Consider the following 14,342-nt stretch of genomic DNA (forward strand, 5'->3'; position numbering starts at 1 on the left):
CATCCCCAATCTTTCTTGCTGGGCCACCAGAGTGAGCAAAAAGCTTATGACCCTCCTAGGGTTGGGGGAGCAGGGACTCCTTTCTGGGTCACCCCCAATTCAGCTCAGCCCCGACGCAGCACTGCCACCCAGGCTTCCCTTTCCTGGTCCTGTGGGCCCAGCCAGGATAAGATTTTCTTTTTTTTTTTTCTTTTTTTGGCCAGGGCTGGGTTTGAACCCGCCACCTCCGACATATGGGACCGGCACCCTATACTCCTTGAGCCACAGATGCCGCCCAAGATTTTCTACAAAGAGGCTCAGCACCTGTGGCTCAGCAACTAGGGCACCAGCCACATACACCAGAGCTGGCAGGTTTGAACCCAGCCCGGGACTGCCAAACAACAATGGCAACTACAACAAAAAAATAGCCAGGCATTGTTGCAGCCAACTGTAGTCCCAGCTACTTGGGAGGCTGAGGCAAGAGAATCACATCAGTCCAAGAGTTTGAGGTTACTGTGAGCTGTGATGCCATGACACTCTACTGAGGGCTACATAATAAGACTCTGTCTCAAAAAAAAGAAAGAAAGAAAGAAAAGATTTTCTGCAAAGAAAGGTTTCTGTCTCCCCACCCAGGAGGCCTCTGGACTCTGAAGTGAAAGGTAAGAGCTCATGGTTCCAGTGTGGGTGCTGGGCCTGAACTCATAGGAAGCAAAGTGACACCCCATTTCTTCCCAGGGCTGAGCAGGCCAGGCTGTTTTCCCACATGGCTGTTGGCATTCCTGGAGTAATCTTGTGCAAGGATTTATACTTCTGGGGCAGCAGGGCTACTAGGAGGCATGTGGCCTGGCTTAGTCTGAGTTCCTGACCCCCTTTGAGGGGTTAACAGCCAGGAACAAGATAGGGTAGCAAGATAAACCCACAGGCCACAGGCACTCAGGAGAGGTGGGCACCCAGCCCCAGGAGTGGAGGAAGGAGCTTCTCGGCAGGCAAGCCTGAGCAGTCCTTCCATGTCATGCTGGTGCCGGATCCCTGCAGCTGCCCCAGGATGCAGGGCCCCACCCCCTGCTAGTCTCTGCTCAGCCTGGGCTTGCAGCTGTCTGCACACATGGGCATCTTGAATTCTGTTTGGTTTAACTTAACAACTTGGGACTTCAGGGCAAAAAGGTGGGGATGTATGCAAATGAATAAGCACATTTGTACAAAAACAGTCTAAATTTCAGCTCACCCACCATTTCAGCTGTGTCCCCCGATTTCCTGCAGCCAAAAATAATGGTGTTTCCATGTCCCTGCCATACTGGGTGACCAGCCTTTTCTTTAGTGTATAGTGATCTGACTTGGGTTGATAATTAGCCCATATTTTTAGTTCATGGTCAATTCTCAATGGTAACTGGGTCTATTAAACTTGATTCAGACGTGACAGCTTAAATTGTAAACAGCTGTGAAGAGTTTCATACTTAATTACCATATTTAAGTTTTGCCATAAAGTGCTTGTACTTCCATCAAAAATGTAAATGATGGAGACATTCAAATGAGATTTTATACTTTGTGAAGTTTAATTTGCACAGATCTGTCAGCTTGTTTAGGAATTTTAAATATTTTTTAAAGAGTTTTAAAGGCAATGGCCATGGATTCATTTCTCAATTAAATTGAGTTGTCTGGTAGAGGGAAAGGAGTGGGGCTGAGGGTGGTTAGCCTGAACTTGTTGTGTACTTGAAAGAAAGAGGCTGGTGCTTTCTTCTCTGGGCCAGGGCTTTCAGAAGGAAGCTAGATGTTTCCGGTGACAGCTTCGAGCTTTGGGGATGTCCATCCCCAGAAGCTGAGCTGTTAACCCTACACTGAGATCACTGAGAGAGGATATTGACTGGGCATGGGTCCTGACTGGAATGAGGCCTCAGAGGACTGCCTCTTGGACAAATGCAGTTCACTAGCTTTGTTGCCACCTATGGGGTCAGGAGGCAGGGGTGTTCAGACTGATTCTTGTATTTTGGGAGGGCAAAGACATGTGAGTTAGTGATACTTTCATATGTGTGATGCCAGAGGAAGGTGGATAGGGCTAGAGGAACCCAGGGATGGTGACAGGAGAGAAGTGATAACTGAATTGGGATTGAAGGAGTGGATGGGAAGTCCCCAGTTGCGAAAGGCTAAGGTGTGGCCCTTCCTTACAGGTGGGTTATGGCACTCAATGGCTTTGGTCCCCTGGCATTCATTGACATCTTGCTCCTGCCAGGAATAAGCTTCCTGCTCCCTTTTGGGATCTGATTATAAACCCCTCTAACCAGCATAGTTCTAACCAGAGCCTGCCCTTCATCTCTCTCTGGCTCCTGCAGGGCAAGTGGCTAGGTCCTTCCAACTCTGGCTTTTCTGTTATCCAGTTCCAAGGACTAAGTTAGTATATGAAGTCCTCAGGTAATTATGGCAGGCTTCTTGGAAAGTAAACCTCACAATTCATTGAATTTAGGGAAGCCCAAAGGGAAAGGAAAAAAACAGGGGTGAACATCCATTGTAAAGGTGAGACACTAGAATGAGAGTGGGAACTTTGGCAGGGCTATAGGAGGTAGTGAAGATAGGACTCTTACTATACCCCTCCCTTTGGGGACCTTGGAGGGGCCAGGACCCCACCTTTGGCCAGTACGCATTCCAGAGCCTGGGACAGAGCCTCAAGAAGCTGCAGGGAGGGAGCTGGGGGCCTGGCCTGGAATCCCCAGCCCTCCAGTTCAGATTTGCTCTGCCCTGGCTGACACTACACTCCTCCCCACCCCCACTTCCTGTTTTCAGGCACAGGCTGTCACCCTTACCGTAGCCCAGGCCTTCAAAGTCGCCTTTGAGTTTTGGCAGGTGTCCAAGGAAGGTGAGTCTTTTTCATTGACATTGTGGGTGGAGCAGGAAGTAGAGAGGCAGATAAAGGCCTAGACCAATTCCCAGCTTTAATTACCTACCTGGCTTATGACTTTGAATGGATTGCTTTACCTCTCTGAGTCTCAGTTTTCTCATCTGATAAATGGGAATAGCCATCTACCTCCCTCAGGGTGCTCGTGAGGATTAAATGACATCTGCAAGGTTTCTTTCCTCCTTGCTGGAGACCTAAGACTACCACCTGAGATTGGCCACAGCCTGCCAAGTGATTGCTGGGCACAGAGTGCTGGGTCTAAGGTCCCACATGCTGTGCTTTGTTCCCACAGAGAAGGAGAAGAGGGAGAAAGCCAGCCAAGAGGGCGGGGACGTCCTGGGGGCCTGCCGTGACAGCACCCCCTCATTGAAGAGCCGTGAGTCTTGGGCAAAGGATGTGGCTAGATTCAGCTGCATGGCATTGGGTCTGCGTTTTATCCAGAGGGCCCCTGCTCCTGCCTGGGCTGGGGAAGACTCTTGGCTTTTTTTTGTTTGTTCTGTTAAATAAATAATACTTGTTCGTTATAGATACATTAGAAAATGGAGATAAAGGGAAAAAAATATTTGTTTTGGTGCATATTGTTTCAGATACGTCTCTATGCAAATATATAAATATATGTGTATATCCCCGTACACTTTAAGTCCTATTGTGTATATTCTCTTTAAAAATTTAGCAGCTATTGTGGATGTAAAAGTTGCACTCTAAACCATTAGTAAGGGACAGGCTTTCACCTGTGTGCAGCTGTGTAGCTGCCAGGAGGGAGAGGCCAGGGTGAGGCCACGTCCATGGTGGGAGTCCTGGGCAGGAGGCTCCAGCATAGGGCCAGGAAAGAGGGAGTGGCTCATCCATTGACACACCTATTCAATCCCCTCATAGTGGTCGCCACTGGAAACCTGCTGGACTTGGAAGAGACAGCCAAGGCCCCACTGTCCACAGTCAGCGCTAACACCACTAACATGGATGAGGCACCTCGGCCTCAAGCGTTGAGCAGCAGCAGTGTTGTCTGGGTGAGTGGGCATGTGGCCTGGAGACCTGCACAGAGATCAGTGCCTGCTCTCTGAATGAGTCTGAGGCTGCTTCAGAGGCCAGGCCCTGGAAACCCTGACTCTGGGAGGACCAGACCCAGCTGGGTAGTGCCCAGGCCCAGGATAGGGGATGAACAATGTCCCCTTTGAACCCAGGGCTGCATCCTAAATAGACCTGGCTCCCAGCACAGCTGTCTGCTCACAATGCCTGGCCTCTTGGCCTGAGCATGCATGGCTCTGCCTACCACCACACCAACCAAAGGCACCCTTGTTCTGAGCATGGCAGGGCTTGCTGCTGACACCTCCCCCTTAGCCATCTGAATGAGGAGCCAGAGACTTGGGCAGTCACCAACTTGGCCCCTGACTCACTCTCTGACTCAGGACAAACCCCCTGACCTGTCCATCTCAGCTTTTTCATGCCCTCAGTGAGGACAGTGACCACTGCCCACAGACTGTCTCAGAAGACCTTGAAATTTTTTAATTTAATTTTTCATTTGGAAATAATTTCAAACAATTTACAAAAATAGTACAAAGAATTCATTTTTGCCCTTCATCCAGATTCCCCAAATGTTAACATCTTGCATAACCATGTTACAGTGATTAAATCAGGAATTAACAGGGATACCACACTGTTGTGTAATCTATAGAGTTTATTTGCATTTCTCCACTTATCCTTATCCAATGTACTTTTTCTGGCCTAGAGTCCACCATAAAGTTGTATGTTAACTTGCCCTTTAATAATAATTTCTTTAATTATTAAAAATCTGGGACATGGAAGGACTTGGAAAACTTGTCTCTCTAGCTTTTGTGGGCTCCCCATATGTCCCTCAAGCCTGTTCTCTATAGTCTGAGAACTGCCCTTGCCACCTGCCCATCCTTTTCCCACTGAAGCTGTGGGATTCCTACCATCAGTTAGTTATCCCTCATGAGCTTGGAATTTTGGCTTGGCTTTTGGAAGTGGATGAAGGCAAGAAAACCTCCTTCCTGACTCTCTTCATTTTGCAATTTGAAAACAAAAGAAATCATCTAATCCAATCCCTTGATTTTATGGAAGGAAAAACTGATTTTCAACCAGGAGCAGTGAGTTGCTCAAGGTGTCATGGGCCGGTAGTGGCAGAGTAGAATTGAACCCACCCATGTCTTCAGACACTCTGGGATATGCCCTTTCTCATGCCTCACATGCCCAGCTGTGCATCCATGGGCTGGGATGCTGGTGGCAGCAGCCAGGCGGGAAGGCTGCCCAAACCTGTTCCTCTAGCCCCCCACCCTGTACTTGTATCCTGAATCCTGTAGCTTACCCAGGGCTGGGACAAACACCCCCGTTGTAAGCATGGCTCCCCTGTTCAGAGTTCACATCTCTTTGTTTTCCCCCAGGAGCTGGATGACGGCCTTGATGAAGCATTTTCCAGGTAAAGGTAGCTGGGTTCCTCGTGCTAGGATGTGGGCTGGCTCTGCCTTCCCCTCCCTCCCCCAGAGAAGAGTTCCCATCCCTCTACTCAAGTGCCTCCAGGGGCAGGGAGCTCCCTCTCTTGGGTTGGACAGGCCTGTTAAGCGCTGGCTGGTGAATCAGAACTGTTCCTGGTGGCTGCTCAGCCACAGTCTGGGCTGAACTAAGCACACTGCAGCTCAGGCTGATTCCCTCTTCCTACACCCAGTACAGCCTTCACAAATGGGCTTTTTTGCTGGCTTCGTTCCTTCCAGAGTTTCGTATTTTTTTTAAAAAAGGGGCAGGCAATGCTTAATTAAGCCCACGGAGTGTTACCCAGAGGGAAATGTGGGGGTGGTGCCATTTCCCCCATATTCCCCGCACCCCCGTGCCACCCCTATAGCCATGGGGACATGCCACTGGGAAGTTTCTGGCTGAGGAGAGGCCTAGGCAGTTCAGGATTCTAAGCTTTCTTTCAGAACCATTCACAACCCCCTGCAATCCTCTCACTTCAGAGGCTTTTCTTGGGGCCTCCGCCTCTTGCCCCCTCTCCACAGACACTACCCTCCAGAGCCTGGTGGAGACTCCGTGATATAACCTGGGATGGGGGCATCACACGTGGCCCCACCAGGGAGGCAGAGACATTCTTTTTACTACCTTCCCAGCTTCTCTGGCTGACTATAACCCCATTTGAGGAAAATCTTCCATTTACTATTGTCAGATTATTCAAGTTTCATGTACTGTTAATGAACAATTTTGAAAATCAGCAAAGCATTAGACAGAAAACAGCACCATTCCATAATCCCACAGCCCAGACTTTTGGTCTTAATTCATGCTAATCTATACATTATTTGGCATTGATCAGCACATCATATTTGCATTTTGGGATCCTGATTTTTCATTTAACATCCATGTGTCAGAAGCATCCTTCTAGGCTGTTAAAAGCTTCCTGTAAACACCTCTTTCATCAACTGCATAACAATCTCTTAAAGACAGGGCTTTCATTTACTTAACTATCCCTTATTGTTTTGGACATTCAGGTTGTCTCCCTTTTCAAATCTATTGTTTGGACAGCCTGGTGTCAACCCAGTCACAACTAGGGTTGCCTCTCAGCTATGCAGTCCTCCCCTCTCCACCATGGCTCTACCCGCCATGCCCTGCGCCATCACTGTGCTTTCTCTTTCCTGGGCACTTCCTGACAGAGCCCAGGTGTGGATGCTCTGGCCTCTGTGAGATGAGAGCATGCCTGCCTCACACTTCCGAGTGCCTCCAGGGCAAGTGCTTTGGTCTGAGGCTTCCTCAGCACCTGGGACTTTGTTCTCAGGTCCTGTGTCCTGCCCTCTTCCTGTCATGCCCTCCCAATCTGACCCTGGAGCTGGCCAGGCTGGACTGGCTTCACAGGCCCTGCCAGCCCTTGCCCAGTCTGGGCTCACATAGCTCTGCCTTCTAGGCTCGCCCAGTCGCGGACGAACCCTCAGGTCCTAGACACTGGACTGACAGCGCAGGACATTCATTATGCCCAGTGTCTCTCGCCTGTTGACTGGGACAAACCTGACAGCAGCCTGACAGAGCAGGATGACCTCTTCAGCTTCTGAGGGCATGGGCCCAGCAGGACACAGCCAACCTTGACACGTGATGGACCAAACCATCTGCAGCCAGGGAGCCAGCCCCAGGACCTGCCAGCCACTTCTCTGGGCTGAGGCACCATCAGCCTACAGATCAAAGCTGCAGCCAGTCAAGCATGGGAAAGAGATTTTTTTTTAATCCCTGCTATTTTTCTAAGAACTGAAAGATGCCTTGAATATTTATTCAGTGACTTCTGGTTTGTGCTCAGAAGCCAGTTACGTCAGGCATGACTCCTGCTGTGTGACGTGTGCAGTGCTGTAACCGGCTCCTCTTCACTCTTCTCAAGCAAGCTTGCTCTGACTGTGGGTGTCAGGATGGTGACCAAAGCATTTCTTGTCCCTTTTCTAAGGACCTGATTTCCACAGAGGCATCCCTGCTCCTGGCTGAAAGCAGTCAGATTTCTGTCATCTTTTGAGCAGAGGACACCCACAGCCTCAGGAGAGGATTGTGTCCTCAAGCTCACCTTTCTCAAGGCCCAGCAGGCCTGGGCTTGAGCCCCTGGACCCTGAGGCCCTCAGAGACAGAGGGGCAGCTCCTGACCAAAGGCAGCACACTGTTTGGCACTTTAGAGCACACACAGCAGGCGTGGCCCCTGGAGGGCTCCTTGCAGGCGCTGCATTGACTAGAGCTTTCTCTCTGCCCTTGCTGGAAGGGCCCACAGTCCCTGTGGATGGTCCCCATCAGTGCTTGGAACCAGTGAAACTGCCCCCAACTCCCAGAGTCTGACTGCGACCATGGGGACACTCTCTGCGACTGGCCTCCATTCATGTCCCCATCCCTTCCTTCTCCCCCTCCTGCAGATCCTGCCTGCTTTTCTGTTTTGTCCGTGTGTCTGTGCGTGAGTTCTCTGAGCCCCACCCCTCATACTTTGGGATGCTGTGTGAAACTTTCACCTAGGTTCATTTGGAGGTATTTTATGGCCATTCTATAGACGAGGAAATAGGCCACAAGTGTGGAAGGGGCCGAGTCAAGTGTAGAACCCAGACCTGATGCCAAAGCTGCTTTCTCTGCCTCCACCGCTCACAACTCACACCTCCTTTTTTTTCTAGCTTTGTTGTCCTCCCAGGAACCAAAAAACCTCAGCTATTTTCTGACCAAAATGTGTTTCATAACAAACCATCTGGTGCCTTTCCACACAGAACTGGCATAAGCCTCTGCGTCCTGCTAGCTGTCTTGCTGTTGATTTCCATAAAAATGCAAGTGTTTGAAGTCTGCTAATTCAGAGGGTGAAACAAAATCAAACTCTGCAAGCATCACGCTGTTCTTTTTCCTGACACTGTGACCAGTCAGGACATAACCAGCAGAACTCTGTCTTTAGAATCTCTCTCTTTCCTCCTTTCCTAACCAAGTGGGGCTCTTGGCATCCTGAAGCTCAGCAAAGATGCCAGCATCTCCTTCATCCTGAGGTGCCTCCCAGTGGCACCTCCCAGTGACCTGGCTTGTTAAAGAGAGTTTCATGGGCCCCAGGATAAACACACAGCATTTCTTTTACTCAGCTTATCTAAGCTTTTCAATTGGAGCACATTAGATGAAAGAGCAAGGGTGAGGGGTTGGTGGTCTTCATCAAGAGTATGAGGGTAACTCTCTTTCCCGACCCCAGCTCTGCAGCCCCACTGTCACCCCAGACCTTGGTTTCAGCTGCTGTATTTGTCGTAAGGTACTAGTGCAGAGCATGACATATGCCCATGACATAGGGCATGTCGTAAGGCACAAGGGGGCTGGGATACTGAGAAAGATGGCTGGGTTTGTGTGAACGTTGGTCTCTTGCAGCGTTGGTCTCGTTGGGAAGCTGTGTGTTTCCTGCATATCTGCAGATAAGTCCTATTGTGCTTTACCTTGTGATGCCATGAAGAAAGTTCTAAGGAGGAATAAACTAATAAATAATCTTTTTGAAATATAAGCAGCACTTAAATGTAGTGACCTGGTGGCCAAGAGTACAGCATCTGGTGGCTCCTGCCCTTCCGTGGTGGAAGCAGCAGTGCCCAGTCAGACTGTGTGCCTTGATGCAGCGCGGTGAGTGGGGGGTGATGGTCTCAGGGACCCTAGGTTGAAGGCCCAATGGCCCCCCTTTTTACCAGCAGATGGGTATACGTGTGATGAGGTTACCTCTGGATGACTTATCAAGGCCACACCAGGGATCCCATGTGTCGGAACTGAAGAGGGCTGTGAACCCCCTCAAGTGTGTACAAGATTGTTGTGTGCTCACATGGGCTTTTTCCCAGGAGGAACAGGAGGTATGTCTCTTTTCCATCACATTCTCAAATAGAGCCGCAGAATTTATTCACTTAACAGACTTACTCAGTGCCAAACATGAGCTTGGCCTGGGATAATGTTCTGGGGGGCCCAGGTGAACTCAGGATATGTGGCTTCAGTGTGATGGGGGTGGTGGTGAGAAGTGTTTTGGTGAACTGGAGACCTAAGGTCTAGCTCTGGCTCTGTTGCACTTGATCAGTCAGTTACCTCTTCCCTCGAGCCTTGGCTTTCCTATCTATGAAAAGGGTACAACAGTCTCCCCATTTTCTACTTCCCTGTTTTTTTTTTTTTTTTTTTTGAGACCGTCTCACTTTGCTGGCCTTGGTAGAGTACCATGGTGTCATATCTCACAGCAACCTCAAACTGTTGGGCTCAAGTGATTTTCTTGCCTCAGCCTCCCAAGTAGCTGGGACTATAGGCACCCACCACAGCACCTGGGTATTTTTAGAGACGAGGTCTCATTCTTGCTCAGGTTGTTCTCGAACTCCTGAGCTCAGGGGATATATCCACCTTGGCCTCCCAGAGTGCTAGGACTACGGGCGTGAGCCATGTGCCTGGCCTACTTCCCTGGGTTTGTGTGACTCAGAGGTGACCATTATCACATTGTTGGTAGTATACTCAGGAGGCTTAGAGGTTTTCTTAGGGCAAAAGGCAGTTTGGACCAAATACATTTAAGAAAGTCAAAATTGATAATACTAGCTTATATTAACTGAGCTCTTACATGGTGAGGCCTGTGCTGTGCTGTGCTCTTAACTATCTCCTTATAATGGCCGTGTTGCACCCAGGTAGTTTTAGCTCCTAGTACTGCTGAGGGCACCAGGGCACAGCAAGGAAGGCGGGTGCGCTGTAGTATTTGGCAAGGCACAGCTTAGACACAGACCCTCACCTGTGTCCTGGCCTCCTAGCCCCATCTGGTTGAGCAGCCCAAGGCCGCCTCTTGATCTGTGTAGTGACCTTCACAGAAAGGCTGCTCTCTTTAGCTTCCTCCAGCCAGCCCTTCAGCTGCAGCTTGTGGGGGTTCCTTGGGCATTTATCTCTTTATCCCTTCTGAACAGTGGTGTTTTAAGTGTCCACAACTCAGAGGACGAGCCCTCTGATGTCAGCCACTGGGCACACTCCCTGTGAATTCATAGATGACTAAGAAATTCTCTCCTTTTTTCTTTCTCCCATAATCTGAAAAGACACCCAACAAGTTCATCTTTCGGTTTAAATTTGGCCAATGTCTTTGGTCTCCGGATGTCTCAAATTATGAATCCTGAACACCCGCTGTCTGTTCTTTCATGCATAAAGGATAAAGCCAGGAAGAACAAAGTCGTCTTTCAGATTTGATGTGACCTTCAGCTTCACAGAGTGGATGTAGGGGTCTTCTTTCCCAGGAGATAACCATCCAAATTAAACCTCTCCAAGGACTTCTGGACAAGCCTGGATAGGGAATCTGGGTACATTCTATGTCTGGGGTGCTGGCTTGGGGCCTAGGCTTCATCCAGCCTTCCACCCTCCACCATGTCCCACATAAGGATTAGAGCAGGTGGCTTGTTTGTTTCTTAAGAAGAACCCCTTGTCCCCATTAGGTTCTTTACACCTGACATTAGTGACACGTATTGGTCCTTACAGCCATCTGCAAGGGGGTCCTAGTCCCATTCTCCAGTTAAGGCAACTGGGTGAGGGTCTGGGAAGATGAGGAAGTTGACCAAAGTCTCACATCTCTTAAGATGTGAACCTGGGATTTGAACCCCGCCTGACTCCAGTGTGTATTTCTACTTCACTGAACTGAAGGGCAAACCCCAGCTGAGCTGCTCACGCTGTGCCCTCCCTTACCAGCAGCCCAGCTACCACCAAATATACCAGGAACTGCTGGCCAGCAGGTGCTTCCACAGGCTGAGTGGCAGGCAGGGCTGATGTCTTGGACTGGCCAGAACCCCCTCTTCTGTAACTGTCCAGTTTAGGACCCAGCAGGGCTGTGTCTTAATATGTTACCTATCTTGCCCCCAGTGGCATTGCCCAGCCTGTAAGACTAAGCTTTGGTGAGGAGTCTTCCCTGGGAACAACAGTGAATGCCAGCCTTGGAGAGGGCAGGAGGGAGGCCATACATCTCTGGAACACCAGCAGCATCGAGTATGGGCGTTAGCTAGTTTGGGCTGCTGCACTGTGACTGCACCTCTGTTATAAGCCCATTTTAGAGTCAACGATGCTAAAGCCCTCGGAGGTTGCACGGTCTGCCAGCCTCCCACAGCTGGTAAGGGACAGGTGTGGGACTCAACAGCCGTATGTCCCCACCGTCCCTAGTGGACCTGCTTCTCTGTAGGTCACCTGGAACATTTGCAGAATACAATGACCTTGCTTACCTAGGACCTTCTGAACCCAACAAGGGTACCCTTAGCTAAGTGTCCAGCACAGAAGTGTGGGACCAGATTGATGCCTTACTTCCAGCTAGGATAGATGTGGGCTAGTTCATAAGTCCTTGTTGCTAGTCAACAGTTCCGGCCTGTGTGGACAAAGCTGAGTCATAGCTACCCTTGACCCCTCATGGCCCAGGGGTTGTAGTTCATGGTGCCCTGGAAAGCGCCAGGGTTTGGGCTGGGTTTGCAGCATGCCAGTGGGACACAGAAGGTCAGAGCTGGGCTGAGGAAACCAGGGCAGCCTCCTAAGGAAGGAAATATTCCATCTGGGCCTCAAAGGAAGGGCAAGATGGGTGGAGACTGCCTTTGTCAGCCTGGGAGCCCTTTGAGGCCAGGCCTGACTGGTTCATCCCATAGCCTCAATGCCCAGCATAGCGCCTGGCATGGGGTGGCCATCAATGAGTCAGCTCATCAAAAGGGAAACCAGCCTGGCTTCCCATGAGTACCTGCTGAGAGAAGGGGCAGCCCTGCACCAGCAGGTGTAATGAAGCCTCAGCAGGCCCATGGTCTACTCTGGCTTTTCAAAGCTATTGCAGGACCAGCTCCCCTATGCACACTGGGCTTAGGCGTTCTGGGTCTCTGTGCCACATAACTGGTGGCTGGCACGCCTAGCTCAGCTTGATTTGGTGGAACATGGTGTGTGGTCCACCCCTCTGCCCCAACCAAAGATCTTGGTTTTCAAACTGTCTTCAAAGCAAAATGCTTGAATGTCAGTGTGGAAGAGCCTCTTAAGGGTCTCCAGCCCCACACTGTTCACATTTGGGAGCTGAGGCCTGCAGAGGGCACAGGACATCTCCAGGATGCTCAGGCAGTGGAGGGAGCTGGGATTTGTCCCATATTCTCTGCGGACTCCATACCTGGTCATCTATCCTCCCAGTGCAGAGAAATCTCTCCCACTGTTACCAGAAGGGGGCCACATGCTGAAGGTCTGCAGGGCTTACACAGAAGTGGAAATGATTATGATAAGGAGAGGCTGAAGAAAGGACCTTTGTGAATTCTCAAGCACGTAATGAGCATCAACTCATCATCCGTCTCTTCATTCTACCCCTCAATGGCCCCGAAGTCTCATCTGCAGCTCAAGTTGCTGGCACAGATGCTTGAAAGAGAGAGCACAGAGCCGTAATTGGAGGCGTAGCCCCTGGAGCCACAGCAAACTGGGATGGGTTTGAGTCCTGGATTGGCCACTTAGACGTGTAAACGATACCATATCCTATGTCTCAGTTTTCTCATCTGCAAAACAGGCTAACAGCACTGTCCAAACAGCATGTTGTGAGGGGTAAATGAGCTGACATGAGTGCATGTCTGTGAGGTACTGAGAAGTTCCTACGCTGTCGCTGTCACTATTGTGGTTATTATTGCTGTTGGGGGCTGTCTGGGAGTCGGGGGAGGACGGAGGTGGGCGGGGAAGATCAGTTTCTCTCAAGGGGTAAGGCCCACCCACCCAAGTTGGCAGAGCCAAGGAGGAGAGGGTCATGTCCTACCAGCTTCATCCTGATGCCACCTGGGCGCGTGCCCTGACTCCTTTCCACCACCAAGTTGTGCCCTCAGGAAACTCTGCAAAATTCATTGTCAAGGCAGGAAACATTCCACTCCCACTGTTTCAAGGAGGAAAGTATTTAATAAAGAGAACCAGCTCACAAAACCCCAGGAAGGGCCAGGGTGCAAAGGAGCTACCTGCAAGGGCCCCAAGGTCTGAGAAGGCCAGAGCTGAGGGAGGCACTGGGTGCCCTGGCTGCTCCTTAGGGCGTATGGTGGCAAGGCCATCAGGAGGAGTGGTTTGCAGGCATCCAGCCTTAGAGGACCTGTGGAAGGGAATGGGAATGAACTGAGACCAGCTGGTGGCCCCCTACCCTGACATACTGGTGGTGGGGGCCGGGGGCGTTGGGGAAGGGTGGAAGAACCTCGCTGCCACCCCCACTGTGTGCTCTGCTAACAGCTCACACGTTACCTACTCTGTTTCCCCGAAAATAAGACAGTGTCTTATTTTAAGGTGTGCTCCCAAAGATGCACTAGCTCTTATTTTCAGGGGATGTCTTATCTTTCCTGTAAGTAGGTCTTATTTTCGGAGGATGTCTTATTTTCGGGGAAACAGGGTATCATTTCATCCTTAGGAATCCTTAGCCATGTGAGACCTGGGAGAGGTGAGCTGATAAAGACTGGATGAAACCAGGACCTCACCCCAGTGCTTTTGGCCTGTGGCTGGGGCTGTCCCTGTGCTCTCTGAGCCATGCTGGGCTTCAGTGGTCACTCATCACCACCACTGACTAGACACCCACCACTTGCCGGGCTGCATTCCGGGTGCTTGGAACACAGTGGCAAACAAACCCTTGTCCTCACAGAGCTGACATTCTACTGAGGATATCCCTGGCTCTCTCCCAGGTCTGTAAATAGCACAGATGGTGTCAGGAAGGAAGAAAGGCAGGGCAGGACTAGGGAGGGGCTTGGTGGGCAGTGCTGCTTCACATAGGGGTCAGGGATGTTTGTTACCTAGATGAAGGAGGGGGCCAGAGGAGCCATGAGAGAGACAAGCCAGTGCAAAACCCTAAGTCTGGAAGTGGTTGCCAGGCAGAAGTGGGAGGAGGTTGGGGAAAGAGCAGGCAGGCCGCAAGGCCGTGCAAGGCTGCAGACCCACCCAGAGTGAGGCAAGTTGAGTTGTCGTGGGGCTTGGTATGGGGTCATGAGGACTTGAAGGCCAAATGCTGCACACATGGCAGGGTCAATGCAGAGACTGCCAGGAGGCTGTGGCA

The 14,342-nt window shown here is 50.6% G+C and overlaps 1 protein-coding gene across 2 annotated transcripts in view; it reads left to right on the plus strand.

Annotated features, from left to right (window-relative positions):
• The window catches only part of LDLRAP1 (low density lipoprotein receptor adaptor protein 1), a 29,964-nt gene extending 16,586 nt beyond the window's left edge, over window positions 1–13,378 (plus strand). The window contains exons 5-10 of one of the 2 annotated variants that reach the window (XR_008376924.1): window positions 2,755–2,827; window positions 3,159–3,242; window positions 3,743–3,873; window positions 5,266–5,300; window positions 6,768–9,177; window positions 10,378–13,006. Coding sequence is in view for 1 of the 2 variants with exons in the window: in XM_053576433.1 (XP_053432408.1) it covers window positions 2,755–2,827; window positions 3,159–3,242; window positions 3,743–3,873; window positions 5,266–5,300; window positions 6,768–6,912 (468 nt within the window). In the remaining variant the exon portion in view is untranslated. Of the gene's footprint in view, window positions 1–2,754; window positions 2,828–3,158; window positions 3,243–3,742; window positions 3,874–5,265; window positions 5,301–6,767 lie in introns of both variants that reach the window. The other variant, XM_053576433.1, reaches the window with a different exon arrangement.
• The last annotated feature ends 964 nt before the right edge of the window (window positions 13,379–14,342 follow it).

This window comes from Nycticebus coucang, chromosome 22 (genome assembly GCF_027406575.1).
Source record: "Nycticebus coucang isolate mNycCou1 chromosome 22, mNycCou1.pri, whole genome shotgun sequence".
NCBI classification, from domain to species: Eukaryota; Metazoa; Chordata; class Mammalia; order Primates; family Lorisidae; genus Nycticebus; species Nycticebus coucang.